A 12,718-nucleotide genomic window follows, 5' to 3' on the forward strand; every position below is an offset into this window, starting at 1 on the left:
AAGACAATGACCGCGATATATTAAAAATATTTTGACATATGAATAGTCGCGTCATAGTCAACATATTTGATCGTTGTTAAAATCATATACAGAAGCATTACATGTTGACATTTTCACTTTTAACATTCTCTTAAAATACTTTCTATGTCTTTCAAGTTTATCTGCATAATTAAAACCCCATATCTCACATGAGTAACATAATTATGGATGCAACATAGGGATCAGGCAGATTTAGTCTAATATTAACAGGTATTTTCATGCCTGTAACCAAAACTTTTGTGCATAAGGTAGAAATGCTTTTGAAATAATGCTGAAAATTAACGCTCTTCTTGCATTCATACAAATACCTAGCTGTTATATTCACCCACTTTATATATGACCATTTGTGTCGATTCGCCGTAAAACCCAACTCACTCACTCACTCTTATCATCTTTCAGTGGCATATATTCATTTCATCATAACATTTGTGGAAATGAACATGTTGAAATAATTCAACAATCTCTGCACTGAGTACCTCTTGAATCCTAATTTCATTCAAAGAGTTAAATCAAACAATCAAAGTCCGGCTCAAGATATCACAAATAACTAAATTGTGAAATTTTGCATACCCAATATGAATAAAAAGTTGCATATAAGTATATGCATAAAAATTTGAAAACAAAATGTTACATTGTAAAAAAATTAACAATTATTACTATCAAACACTAACTTTATAGCAATTTAGACTATGATAGACCGGAACATTTTAGTGTAAGGCAGACTGATATTGGCTTTTTTACTGGTAAAATTAAAACTATTCAGACTGAACCAAAAAGGTAAGCTCCACGTTAAGGATATCAACTAACTTCTGACCCATATCTAACTTGAATATATATTTTTAATTATAATTGAGAGGCCGACAATAGAACGGATATTACACAAAAAACAATTGCCAAATTTAGATATACATAACATATCTGCATACTATGAGCCTTTGTAGTATTAGTAGATTGGGATTTAACATACGATTTTAGGGATACCAGTACAGCGAAATCAAAAAAAATAAAAAAATAGTGTTGTGAAACCTTAATAACAGAATGTGGCGCCAACTGCTTTTTGGCGCGATAAAAATGTAAAAGGCAGTCTGATTGGCTGATCTTAAAAAACGTAACATCGGCGGAAATGGAAGATAAAAGAACCGCATGATGCGGTTTATAAATAGAACGTGCACACCGGTTCAAAACTATAAAAAGCGCATCTTGCGGTTTAGAAACCGCAAGATGCAGTTTTAAAACCGCAAGATGCGCTTTATAAACCGCAAGATGCGGTTTTAAACCGCAAGATGCGGTTTTATAAACCGCAAGATGCGGTTTCTGAGAGTTTTGAACCAGTTCGTACACCATAGATTTCTGATCTCTCTGTCGTGGGGGCTTTGTCTCACTCTGTCCCTCTGGTCAGATCGCTCTGTGTCTGTACTAGCAGAGGATGAATTATGCGCCGTGTGTGGCTGCATTTGAACTATGTAAAGCGCCTTTGAACGTTAAATTGATCATGAAAAGGGCGCTATATAAATCTGGTATAATAATAATAATACATACAGACATACATACATAAAGAAGGAACATAGCACGGCACCAAATGGCAAAATAAACCATCAGTACTGAATTTGAGCCAGTTTATAGACGCAGAAGAACTCGCACTTTAACTCCTATTTATATTCATGCATTACAAAAATTGGAAGCTGTGCCCATCAAATTATATTGTGACTAAATTATAGCATGCTAACGTATAGGAATATAAATCAGGACCCGTGGGAGCGCAAACTAATGTGCTAAATGGTTTTGGAGAAGCCAGAGCTCTAGGCTTTGTCTCAGGGATGTTGATATTCGTGCCATCCATCCTAATTGTTACCAAATAATAGGAATGGAAGTACACCATATGGTAGGCGGGCAAAAATATAACTAATCCTAACCCTACCCTATGGCATCAGTTTAAGAGCAGATCTATGATCAAATAATGTGAATTGCAGTACTTCATAAAGTAGGGGAGTAATAAGATAATTATAATGTATAACATTCATTTGTATTGCTGTGAAAGAAGCACTTATTGTAATTCGAAAGTAATAAAAGAAACAGTTTACTGGGGAAACTTGTTGTAATACGACAGTAATGAATGAAACGGTTTACTGGGGAAACTTGTTTTGTAATACGAAAGTAATAAAAGTAATACCAGCCAGGTGAATCCCTAACACACGCAATGGCAACATAAGGCTTTGCAAGTAACACAAAAATCTTCTTATAAAGTATAAGAACCTAAAATGCATGTACTCAGTGCCTTTGCAGAAGACAGAGCAGCTTTATTTTGATTAACTGAGAAAATATCAAAGAAGGTAAAAAGTATGTGTCATTTGTGAGATATTAATATGGATAAAATACGCTGCAGCGAAAAAAAAAACATTGGTATAATGATCAAAATGGCTCCAAACTATTTTGCCAAGTACCAATTTACTAAATGCATTCCCTTGTATGGCATTTATTATCATGATACTAGCTGTTATTGATTGTCAGTAAAACCAGTTTATCGATATACAAACTTGCTTTACTTTGCTTACTGCTGTTTTGTATCGATTATAAAGGTTTAAAAATTTAGCAATAGGGAATAATCTAAAGTAGTAATACATTTTTTCACGGTATGTGACATTAGTAATAGTTTAAAATAAACTAGCTGACATATTTAACGATATACAGTCCAGGGTGACGGAAAATAATTCATTTGTGAGTGTTATCTATATTTGTTAATATCGCATGGTGTCGAAATTAGTTAGATCAGTAGTTGGTTTATTGGCGATGGAAATTTAATCATTTTGTAGTGTTACTTCTGACGGTTCGAATCTTGCATCCGTTCAGTTCCTTTCTATTTTGCATAATATAGTTTGTGTAAGTTTGTTTTTCCCTTAAGTTATTTCTAATTCATTCTTTGTTCTATGTTCGTATAAAATCAGCGTTAATTTCAAAATAGTCTATACTGAAATCACTACCGGGCAGTGGTATAAGATTGTCATACAATTTATAGAACTAACCTGTTATGACAGAGAGAGGTTCCCAGTTGTGAAGACATTTTGTATGCATACATGTGTGCTTTTTGTGCAAACCTGTACGATACCTGCTTGCTTGCGGTAACTGCTTGCTTGCGATACCTGCTTGCTTGCGATACTTGCTTGCTTGCGATACTTGCTTGCTTGCGATACCTGCTTGCTTGCGATACTTGCTTGCTTGCAATACTTGCTTGCTTGCAATACTTGCTTGCTTACGATACCTGCTTGCTTGCGATACTTTCTTGCTTGCGATACCTGCTTGCTTGCGATACTTGCTTGCTTGCGTTTGAGTGCATGTGGTTGTCAACTGGCTATATAGTAACACATATTGATATAAAAGATTATGGATTTATATGAAAGATCGTTTATAATTCTTGTACGGTGGAATTCTCTGCTTAACAATCAATACTTTAATAGCCTGTGATACTCTGTAAACAGAATCATTTCACGCATACTTTTGCAATTAATGACTAATCTCATAACTAGGAAGTTTAAGTATGAAAATATGTTTTATACTGTCACAACTATTCAATTTAATATGAGATGTATCTGAAATGTATATGGTTTGTATTTGATTAACTAAACTATATGCGAGCCTTATCAAATACACCTTATATTACAGAAGTTCTGAAATGATTAAAAGTTATCGGAGAACAGACGGGGGATGGGGTTGGATTGTTGTTGCTGGAGCTTTCTGTTCACACGTTATCACGTTCGGCATAATCTATTCATTCGGGATACTCTTTCTTTCATTGGAAGAAAACTTCGACGGAACCAAGTCGGAAATCGCATGGATTCCTTCACTCACTTCCGGGTCCCTACACTCGTCAGGTAAATATATCTTTTAACATGTAACCTTTTTCTAAATAATTAAGAAACAGTATCCTATGAATTCTTGTTTGCTTATGTCCGCTATAGATTGTACCGACATCATAACTTTGTTTTCAGGTAAAATATACTTATCAAAAATGGATGTTCATTCTGACATCACAAAACCGTTGTATTTCTGTTTCCAGGTCTGTTAGCTAGCATACTGGTCAATCGGTTTGGATGTAGAGTTGTTACTTTAATTGGTGCCATCACGTGTTCCATCGGGTACATACTCAGCATTTTTGCAACAAATATTTACTGTTTATACGTGACAATGGGCTTAATTGCAGGTATGATTATACGCAAACATATTTTGTTGTATCAACATGGTAAATTCTCAGTATCTTTTTGTATAAGTGAGAATGGATATTTGTTTGCATGTTTATCGATTTTACGCCAAATTAGTTCGTAATATCAACATGGAAAGCTTCATTATCGCTTGATTTGTTCATTTCAAAAATGGCTGGTTCATTGTGCACTTGTGCAGGGGCAAAGGTAACAAAATCTGTAATAATCAATGCATTAAAACGAAATAATAGCAGACTCGGGTTTGACTGAGTATGTTCACGAGAGGTAATGAAACGTGTAACACCTCTCCCTCTCCATAGCAACGTCCCCTTGCAACCGGTAAATCGGCTAAAGTGGAATTATGTTACATATAAACATTGTACTCGATGATCACAAAGAAAGAAAAAAATATGACAATGTAAACAGGTACGCTGAGACGTTTCATGGCTGCCAAATGACACATAAAGATTGTTGTTGCCAGAGTTACTATAATCTTTTGGAAGCATGAAACGCAATTAAGTAAAATAAAAGACGAGTTGGCAAGGTCGTCAGGTTTGATGCGCACCACAAAATCTGTTTATCTTCCCTGTCGTGCTTTTGTCATTAATCGTTCCAAGGCGTACCCCCATTATGTTGTTCATTTATTCGTGTTGCTCGTTTTGTCTAAATGTTTTACTTTTTCCTTTTCTGTAAATGCAAATGCACTCATACATACGCTGCTGCAAGGTTTCGGGAGAGGCTGTGTTCTTGAAACATGACCATTCCTAAAGAAATAATTAAAAGTGGTACTCCTTGGAGCCAATTCTTCATTACACCATGTCCTTATATTACAGGTTGTGGCTTTGGTATGGTATTTATGCCTGCAGTTTTAATAGTAACACAGTACTTCAGCAGATTAAGATCACTGGCATGTGGTATAGCATTATCGGGTTGCGGAATAGGTGCATTCATATTCAGGTTTGTATTAGAGAGGAGCACTTAATATCAATTACTGCGCATGCGCATGCACATGCATAAAATAGTTAGCTATGATAAAACTGAGTTTTTAGCTATTATTGTATGCTGTGGCGTTTAATAAAACAGGATTATGGCAATAATAATAAAAAAAAACACTTCTTGAAAAACTTGATTTGTTTTGTAAGATGAGGAAGACTCTTAGATATAACAGAAAAATGTCTCCACTTAAATGAAATCAGAAATTGTGATCTGTCCTGTGTCGAAGAATTATACAATTTCAAAATATAATGATGCGCTGACTAAGGGGGTGCTCGTACGTTTTGCCTAATTAATAAAAATAGCTCATGTTTTTTTCAGTCTATATTAAATTGATATGTTTTTGTACGAATGTTTTCTGATTACATCTAATAGAACTTAAAACAAATACATTGTTTCTAGCCCTTTGCTGAAAATAGTATTGGACGAGTATTCATTGAAAGGGACTTTACTTATATTGTCAGCCATTATGCTCAACTGTATTTCTTGCGGATTACTGTTTCTCCCTATATCGCCTGAACAAGTTGTGCAAACAAAACAGAGTAATGAGAAAAGTGAGAATGCGGACGAACTTTATTCTCTTGTTGATCATGAACGTAACGCTAAAGATACAACATGTGCCAAAGATTTTGAAGATGGTAAAAATGAATACATGGAATGTACTAAAGAAACATACTTTCCAAAAGCTTCAAATGCAGATGAATCAGACGTTGTGTTTAATGATAATATGACAATCAGCGATGTAAGAGGTAAAGAAGATGATGATGACACGGTGCGCGTGGGAAATTCTTTGAACAAATCGGACGAATTTGTGATAGAACACATAATTATTGAGCAGTGTGACAGACTTCACAAAATAGATGAGAGAAGTAACTCTAAGTCTACGGTTGCAATATATTTTGAACTTATGAAAAGAGGTGAAATGGTGATTTTCTTCATCTCACAGTTCCATTTTATATTTGGATTTTATCTGCCTTTCATCTTTATACCAGATAAGGCGAAGGGTCTAGGTAATCATTTACTAAATTATACCTTGATAATTATTTATTGTTGTGTTTCTAAAGGTTTTTAGTGAAATATTTAGGACAGTAAGTAAAACAGCAGATGAATTTAATAACGTTAATGAAAACACTTTGTACAACACAAAATAATTGTACATTTTTGATAACATAACTTTGTACTGCTCATAAAATTTGGTAACTTTTCTTGACAAGTCGTTTTTAAATGTAAGCAATAATTTACAATGTTATTTGCAGTTGTTTTGATTTAAATTATATCAAAGGAATCAGCGAGAAAAGTTCTGCTTGGGTTGCCTCTGTCATTGGAATATCAAGTATATGTGGCAGAATTATCCTAGGTTATATTGCTGACAGGCCCTCGGTAAATAGGTAAGTAATACTTATAAAATCTATAAGAAGATCCTCTGGAAGCAAAGAATGCAACCAAGCAACGAAAGTTTAATGAAAAATATTAACTGGCGAAAAATTTGCGAAAATCTGACTAATAACAAAAAAGATATGACAGTTATCAATTTAATGAAAAGGCAGTCATTATTGGGCAGAGTGACGTCATCAATCTTTCCTTTAATAGGAATTGCCAAATAGGATATTCATGGCAAAAATATTTAAAATACAATTAAACATGGAGCTTAATTTAAGGTATTCACACACTAAGGTTCATACTATATTAGATCACCCACAAAATATGATTCTCTTAGTTGATATTCACAGATTTACCACATATGGTAATGCCTATATAAGGAAAGAATGATGATGTCACTGTGTCCAAAATGGCCGCCATTTCAATACATGTAGGTGCTTTTCAAATGGTTATAACTTTTTTGTTTGTAGTCGAATTTTGATACTTTTTTCGTCAGTGTTGATGTTTCATCTAGTTCTTTCTGATAAGAAATGCTTCAGAATAATGCATATTCACCTTTAATGTATACACTGACGAGATATGAAAACGCAACAAACATATGGCTGAATATATTTTTTACTACAAAAAGCATCACATTGAAATGTTCAACACATACACATCCCGATACTCTATACCCATTGTTTTCAAATGTAATCAACAGGCCGTAGAATTAACACAGTGGGGTATAGAGTATGGAGATGTGTATGTGTTGAACATTTCAAGCTGATGCGTTTTGTAGTAAAAATGTATACAGGCATATGTTCGTTGCGTTTTCATATCTCGTCAGTGTATATAAAACATGTAACATACAAACGTACACCTGTTTGGTTTTGGGGTTTTGGGGACTGTGTTGTTGTTGATATATTATCTTTGTTTTTAAGACATTTTCTTTTATTAAGTAACATACGTCATATCTCTATGACGGGAAGACAAACGTTCTTCAAAGTTTATAATTAGATCGAATTTTTTAATTGATCGAGCTCTTATGTACAGAATATTTTCTTGTTTTATCGGACTCTTCAGTCGATACACATTTATTTATGGAAACTAGGTCCTCGAGACATATACGCCATTTTCTTTCTAGTAACAGGGAAGAGAAAAGGCGACAGTCATACGATATACTATGTCTAGTACAAAGGTTTCTCCCTTTCAGCATTATACCATAACAAAATTTCCTGTCAACCGTTTTTCCGATTAATTATATGAAGCTGAATGAAATATATTTTGCATTGATTACACGTAGAGCTAGCAGCCAACAGCTGCAGTTTCGTATTTGATCAGACACATTGATTTATTATGCTCAGCTAAATGCTTGTTGGCATTCTAAAATATCCGCTCGGTATTTAGACCCACCTTGAGTATAACAATTTGACCTCAGCCAGATTGCATCTTAGACTTCTTCCTTGTACTATAGTTACTTTCCTTGTTAAATTTTGCAGACTGCTTATGTTCAAGATCACCCTACTGATATCTGGGATAAGTACAGCATTAGGTCCGGTGCTGAACAGTTTGTGGCTGATGATGCTGTACGCAGTAATTTACGGCGTATCAACAGGTTTGTTTGATTTCTTAATTATATCCAGCTTTAGAGCCTGCCGGAATAGAATTTACACTGAATATTTATTTCGGCTTTATTCAATAAATAACGAATGTATATTTTGTCTTTTGAGGTTTTTAGCATGTCAATAAATTGTTTCAAGATCTGACAGATAAAAGGCCTAACATTATGGGTAACCCCATTTACTCTGACGGATCTTTGTAAATGTCCCCAAAAACTTTAAAAATTATAAACATTAAACAAGTTAACAAAAATGTATTGGACACGTGTATAGATGTAATCCAGACAGATAGATGAATAAAATCATTGTTTGTAGCTCATACGCGAAGGAATCATAGTGTGTCTAGAAGGCACAGCCCGAGAGATTTAATAATGCATATCTGTATGAATAGTTGTTGGCATCTTTTGTTCAATTCTGCCACATCAGGGATTATTATTTATGTCATCCACAAACTTGTTCGATTTATATATTTTCAGGTTTTATATTCATGTGTCTTCAACTGCCCCTAAGGTTCTATATTCTATAAACCCGTGTATTCAATAATGTAGATTCAATATAATTATCATAATTATCCTAAGGTTCTATAACAATGCATTTTTCATGCTATGTATTCATGTGCCTTTAATGGTATTGACTTTAATGTAAGGATATTTCCGTAATTCTGCAACTGTATTTTAACATAAGTAATTATTTCTGTCAATAAGATTTATTTTTATGTTCCTATGAGTTATCATATCTTATATTCACTTTTCAGGGTTTACAATTTCTGTTACATCTGTTATATTATTTGACCTAGTTGGACTTGAATATTTGGCAGAAGCTTTAGGGATGGTCTCTTTATTCAGTGGAGTTGGCTCAGTTTTGGGACCACCATTTGCAGGTTAGGTGGATCCGTATGTGTTTTAATTTTAGTACCAGCAACCAAATATGAAATACACTTTGGTGGATTATATTATGATATATAGATCGAAGGTCAAGCCCTGTCAGAGGCGGGACTTGTTACTGAAGAGAGACCGGTTGGTGAGCCGCCAGATAGTTAGATAATGGTTACCGATTGCCTATCTGCCAGGTGTCTGGCATTAGAATATAGGACTCGGGAAGTAATATTGTTCAATGTATGTAGCTGTCTCATAAGCCAGCTTGGCTGGCCCTTTCAGTAGGGATTACACTATATTAAACAAACACTTTACTTTACTTTACTTTATATACAGATTCGTCGAGCCATTCATGTTTTAGCAAAACATCATGGTTTAATGGTATCGTACGTCGTAATCTGTTTTTAAAGCTAAGTATCAAATATTTAACCAGATTAATGGTTTGCCACTCATAAAATCATAACTAAGTAAATGTTGTTAGAAGTAAAACTAAGCCTGCTGACAACAGCATTACAGACCGGAGAAATACAGTTCGAATATAGATTTACAGAAAAATGTTTCAATCTGACGCTTTGTCGGCTTGGCTCAATCAGCATCAGGCATTATTCCTAATGTTAAGTGCTAACAGCTTTTCGTGTTTTTTTTCCAGGATTTTTGTACGACTCGACTGGAAGTTATACGGCGCCTTTCCTAGCATCAGGGGCGTCAATGTCATTAGCTGGTGTATTAATGTTCCTGCCACCCTTGTTTGGTAGAAAACAAAAATAAATTTACAAAAAAAACAGGGTTATTTTTTGAAAATTTAGAAACGAAATTATTTCACTTTTAAAATGGAGAAAATGGAAGAACAAAAGGCCGCACGCTCGGTTCGATTAAGCCTGTTCACGGACGGAAGCATAAATGCAAGTTATAGTCCACGTCCACTTGCCCCGGGTTGAGCAGAACGTAACATTTACCGGTACATCTGTTACAAGTATTAAAATAACATTTAGCCATTCTAGAAGTCAGTATCAAAATAGAAGACAAAGCCTCGATGTACATGTCGCTTTAGGAACTAAACAAAATGAGTAGCAGCAAAACTTTGTTTAGAATGAATTTTATGCCTTACATTGATTGACTCAGTGTTTTACATTGATAGGTTCAGTGTTTTACATTGATTGATTCAGTGTTTTACATTTATTGATTCAGTTTTTTACATTGATAGATTCAGTGTTTTACATTGATTGATTCAGTGTTTTACATAGATAGTTTCAGTGTTTTAAATTGACTGATTCAGTGTTTTACATTGATAGATTCAGTGTTTTACGTTGATTGATTCAGTGTTTTACATTTATGGATTCAGTTTTTTATATTGATAGATTCAGTGTTTTACATTATTGATTCAATGCTATTATTGTTTATGGTCTATTAGATCACAGTGTCTGTTCAAATTTACTTTGACCCCAAGCCGTTGATAAGGTAAGTTAAGAACGAAGTACAAAATGTAAAGTGGGATTTCGTAGCATTATGTTCAATGTTAGTGAAATACACGTCTGCTGCCGTCATGATTTATCAACAATCACAAAATTTTGTACTTACATTTATTTATCGGTGTAGAAATTTTGACCGATTCCGTTGGAGTGCTTATGCGAATTACCGTTAATTTGTCGTAAAAATACCAAATAGTTCCGATAAGTCAACATCTAGAAGTTCCAAACAGAATGTCAACTAAGAAGTTTTAACCTGCAGCCTGAAGATATAAGTCAACAATTCGAAATATATCCATGGTGATGAGAGGCTTCATTAAAAATGAAAAAGATACGTTTACACATATTATTTCTTTAGACACCTAATTAAATAATTTTGACCATTCTGAATAATACCGTTATTACTAGTCACTTGATTTGTTGTTGGGTTATAAGATCAGTAAGAAATCAACGTTCCCAGAAAAGAACACTCGACAGAGGCGGAGAGTTCAAAACGTCGAAACACTCCTTAAAGTAAGACAATCTTAATATGGACATTCATTTTACAACCGCCACAGGTTAAATGTTACCACTGTGTGTTATTAAGACACATTGCCACAATTCAAGTGATATTATTCCTTCGCATTTCAACTCCAAACAATGATTTATTCAGCGTTAAACCTATTGTTTAAATAGCATTTGTTAAACAGAATATTATTATTATACGATACAAAATGGCGGAAAAGGGGAGTGGGAATATGGAAAATAACAGTGCCGATGATGCAGTTCCTGGACGAATAGAGCAAGTTATGTGTCAACCATGCTCAAGTAAGGACAAACAAAGAGAAGCTGATGTATTTTGTTCAAGTTGCGATGAATTTCAGTGCTTGGATTGTTCAAACATACATGAAACGTATGCTTTCATGAAAAATCACAAATTAGTGAACGCAAAAGATATTAAAGAGAAACCAGTTTCGTTTGATATGAAGGGATTAGACCAATGTGAACAGCATCATAAAGTTTTTGAGTTTTTCTGTGAAGATGAGAATCAGCTTTGCTGCAGTACTTGTGCTATTGTAGATCACCGGAAATGCCACAGTGTCGTAGAAATACAGATGGTTGTCGGAAGGTCTGCATCAGCAAGTTCCGAAGTAAAGGTCAAGTTGCAGGAAGTAAGAGAGAAGGCTGAAAAGATCGTTAAATATACCAAGTCATCAAAAGAGCAACTGGATCAAGATGTTAAAGAAGTACCTTTAACAATTAGACGAATGCGGGATAATGTTATGAAAATGTTTGACGATTTTGGAAGTTTCCGTTGCTAAGGACGCTGAATTATTTAAGACAGAAACATTCGATAAGCTGACAAAGAAACAGTCAGAAAGTGAGAAACATGTTGCTGATGCAACAAAATCTCTGGAAACAATTAATAGGGTTTATCAGAACGGGACGCAATCGCAGCAGTTTATAATGGAACAGAGAATGAAGCAGGGAGCCAATGAACTTAGCAGCGACGTTGAAAAGGAATATCAAAGGTTAGAGACTGTGACAGTTTCGTTTGATTTTGATGACTCCTTGCAACTGCCCCCACTTCCAATTTCTGATAACGTTCCGGGAAAACTGACAGTAAAATGTTCCGCACCGGAAGCTGTGAAACCTGCAACACCTGTAGATCCGATTGTTAAATTAACTAATATTTCTTCCATTGATCTGAAGCAGACTGGGGATGATGTCGGTGAACCCTTATACTCAGGACTGCATTTCCTGTCGGATGGTAGACTGGTTACCTTGGATAATAAAAACAAGAAATGTTTGATTTACAATGAGAAGCTTGAGAAAATAGGATTGTTTCAGTTATCGTATCATCCACAGAGTGTAGTTGCTGTGTCTGAGGAGGAAGTGGCGATAACAAGTAGAAATCCTTGCAAGATAGACTTTCTACGTGTCAGTAAATCTAATGAAATAACTTTTATCAGAACATGTAAAGTTAAGACACAGTATGGCTCTATATGTATGAAAGATGAGAGAAACTTTGTTGTTGGAACTACCAACGATTCAAGGCCTGTTCGTATTGTATCTCTGTCAGGAGAAGAGTATGATTTCAGTATCAACTTTCCAAGCAAGAAATATCCTAGAGTCACCAGTGCTTGTTCATATATAAGAAACAGTGACAAAGTTGTTCTCACCGATAATAACAA

At 34.7% G+C, this 12,718-nt stretch overlaps 2 protein-coding genes across 2 annotated transcripts; both read left to right on the plus strand.

Moving 5' to 3' along the window:
* The first annotated feature begins 3,572 nt into the window (after nt 1-3,572).
* On the plus strand, nt 3,573-10,876 carry LOC123555134 (monocarboxylate transporter 13-like). The gene is made up of 8 exons (XM_053548962.1): nt 3,573-3,905; nt 4,091-4,234; nt 5,066-5,189; nt 5,628-6,235; nt 6,508-6,613; nt 8,084-8,199; nt 8,958-9,083; nt 9,728-10,876. Exons 1-8 carry the CDS (start codon nt 3,707-3,709, stop codon nt 9,844-9,846), a joined length of 1,542 nt encoding a protein of 513 aa, XP_053404937.1. The 5' UTR covers nt 3,573-3,706; the 3' UTR covers nt 9,847-10,876.
* A 381-nt stretch (nt 10,877-11,257) lies between these two features.
* Nucleotides 11,258-11,845, plus strand: LOC128558738 (E3 ubiquitin-protein ligase TRIM39-like). The gene has a single exon (XM_053548915.1). The coding sequence runs from the start codon at nt 11,258-11,260 to the stop codon at nt 11,843-11,845; it is 588 nt and encodes a 195-aa protein (XP_053404890.1).
* Nucleotides 11,846-12,718: the final 873 nt, after the last annotated feature.

Source organism: Mercenaria mercenaria, chromosome 7, assembly GCF_021730395.1.
Source record: "Mercenaria mercenaria strain notata chromosome 7, MADL_Memer_1, whole genome shotgun sequence".
Taxonomy (NCBI): Eukaryota; Metazoa; Mollusca; class Bivalvia; order Venerida; family Veneridae; genus Mercenaria; species Mercenaria mercenaria.

What these genes read in the sequence shown, in the direction of transcription:
- LOC123555134 (XM_053548962.1), top strand. Translation starts at nt 3,707, where the DNA reads ATGATTAAAAGTTATCGGAGAACAGACGGGGGATGGGGTTGGATTGTT. An exon ending in ATAGGTGCATTCATATTCAG is followed by an intron (nt 5,190 to 5,627) that starts GTTTGTATTAGA and finishes CATTGTTTCTAG; the next exon opens with CCCTTTGCTGAAAATAGTAT. An exon ending in AATTTACGGCGTATCAACAG is followed by an intron (nt 8,200 to 8,957) that starts GTTTGTTTGATT and finishes TTCACTTTTCAG; the next exon opens with GGTTTACAATTTCTGTTACA.
- LOC128558738 (XM_053548915.1), top strand. Translation starts at nt 11,258, where the DNA reads ATGGCGGAAAAGGGGAGTGGGAATATGGAAAATAACAGTGCCGATGAT.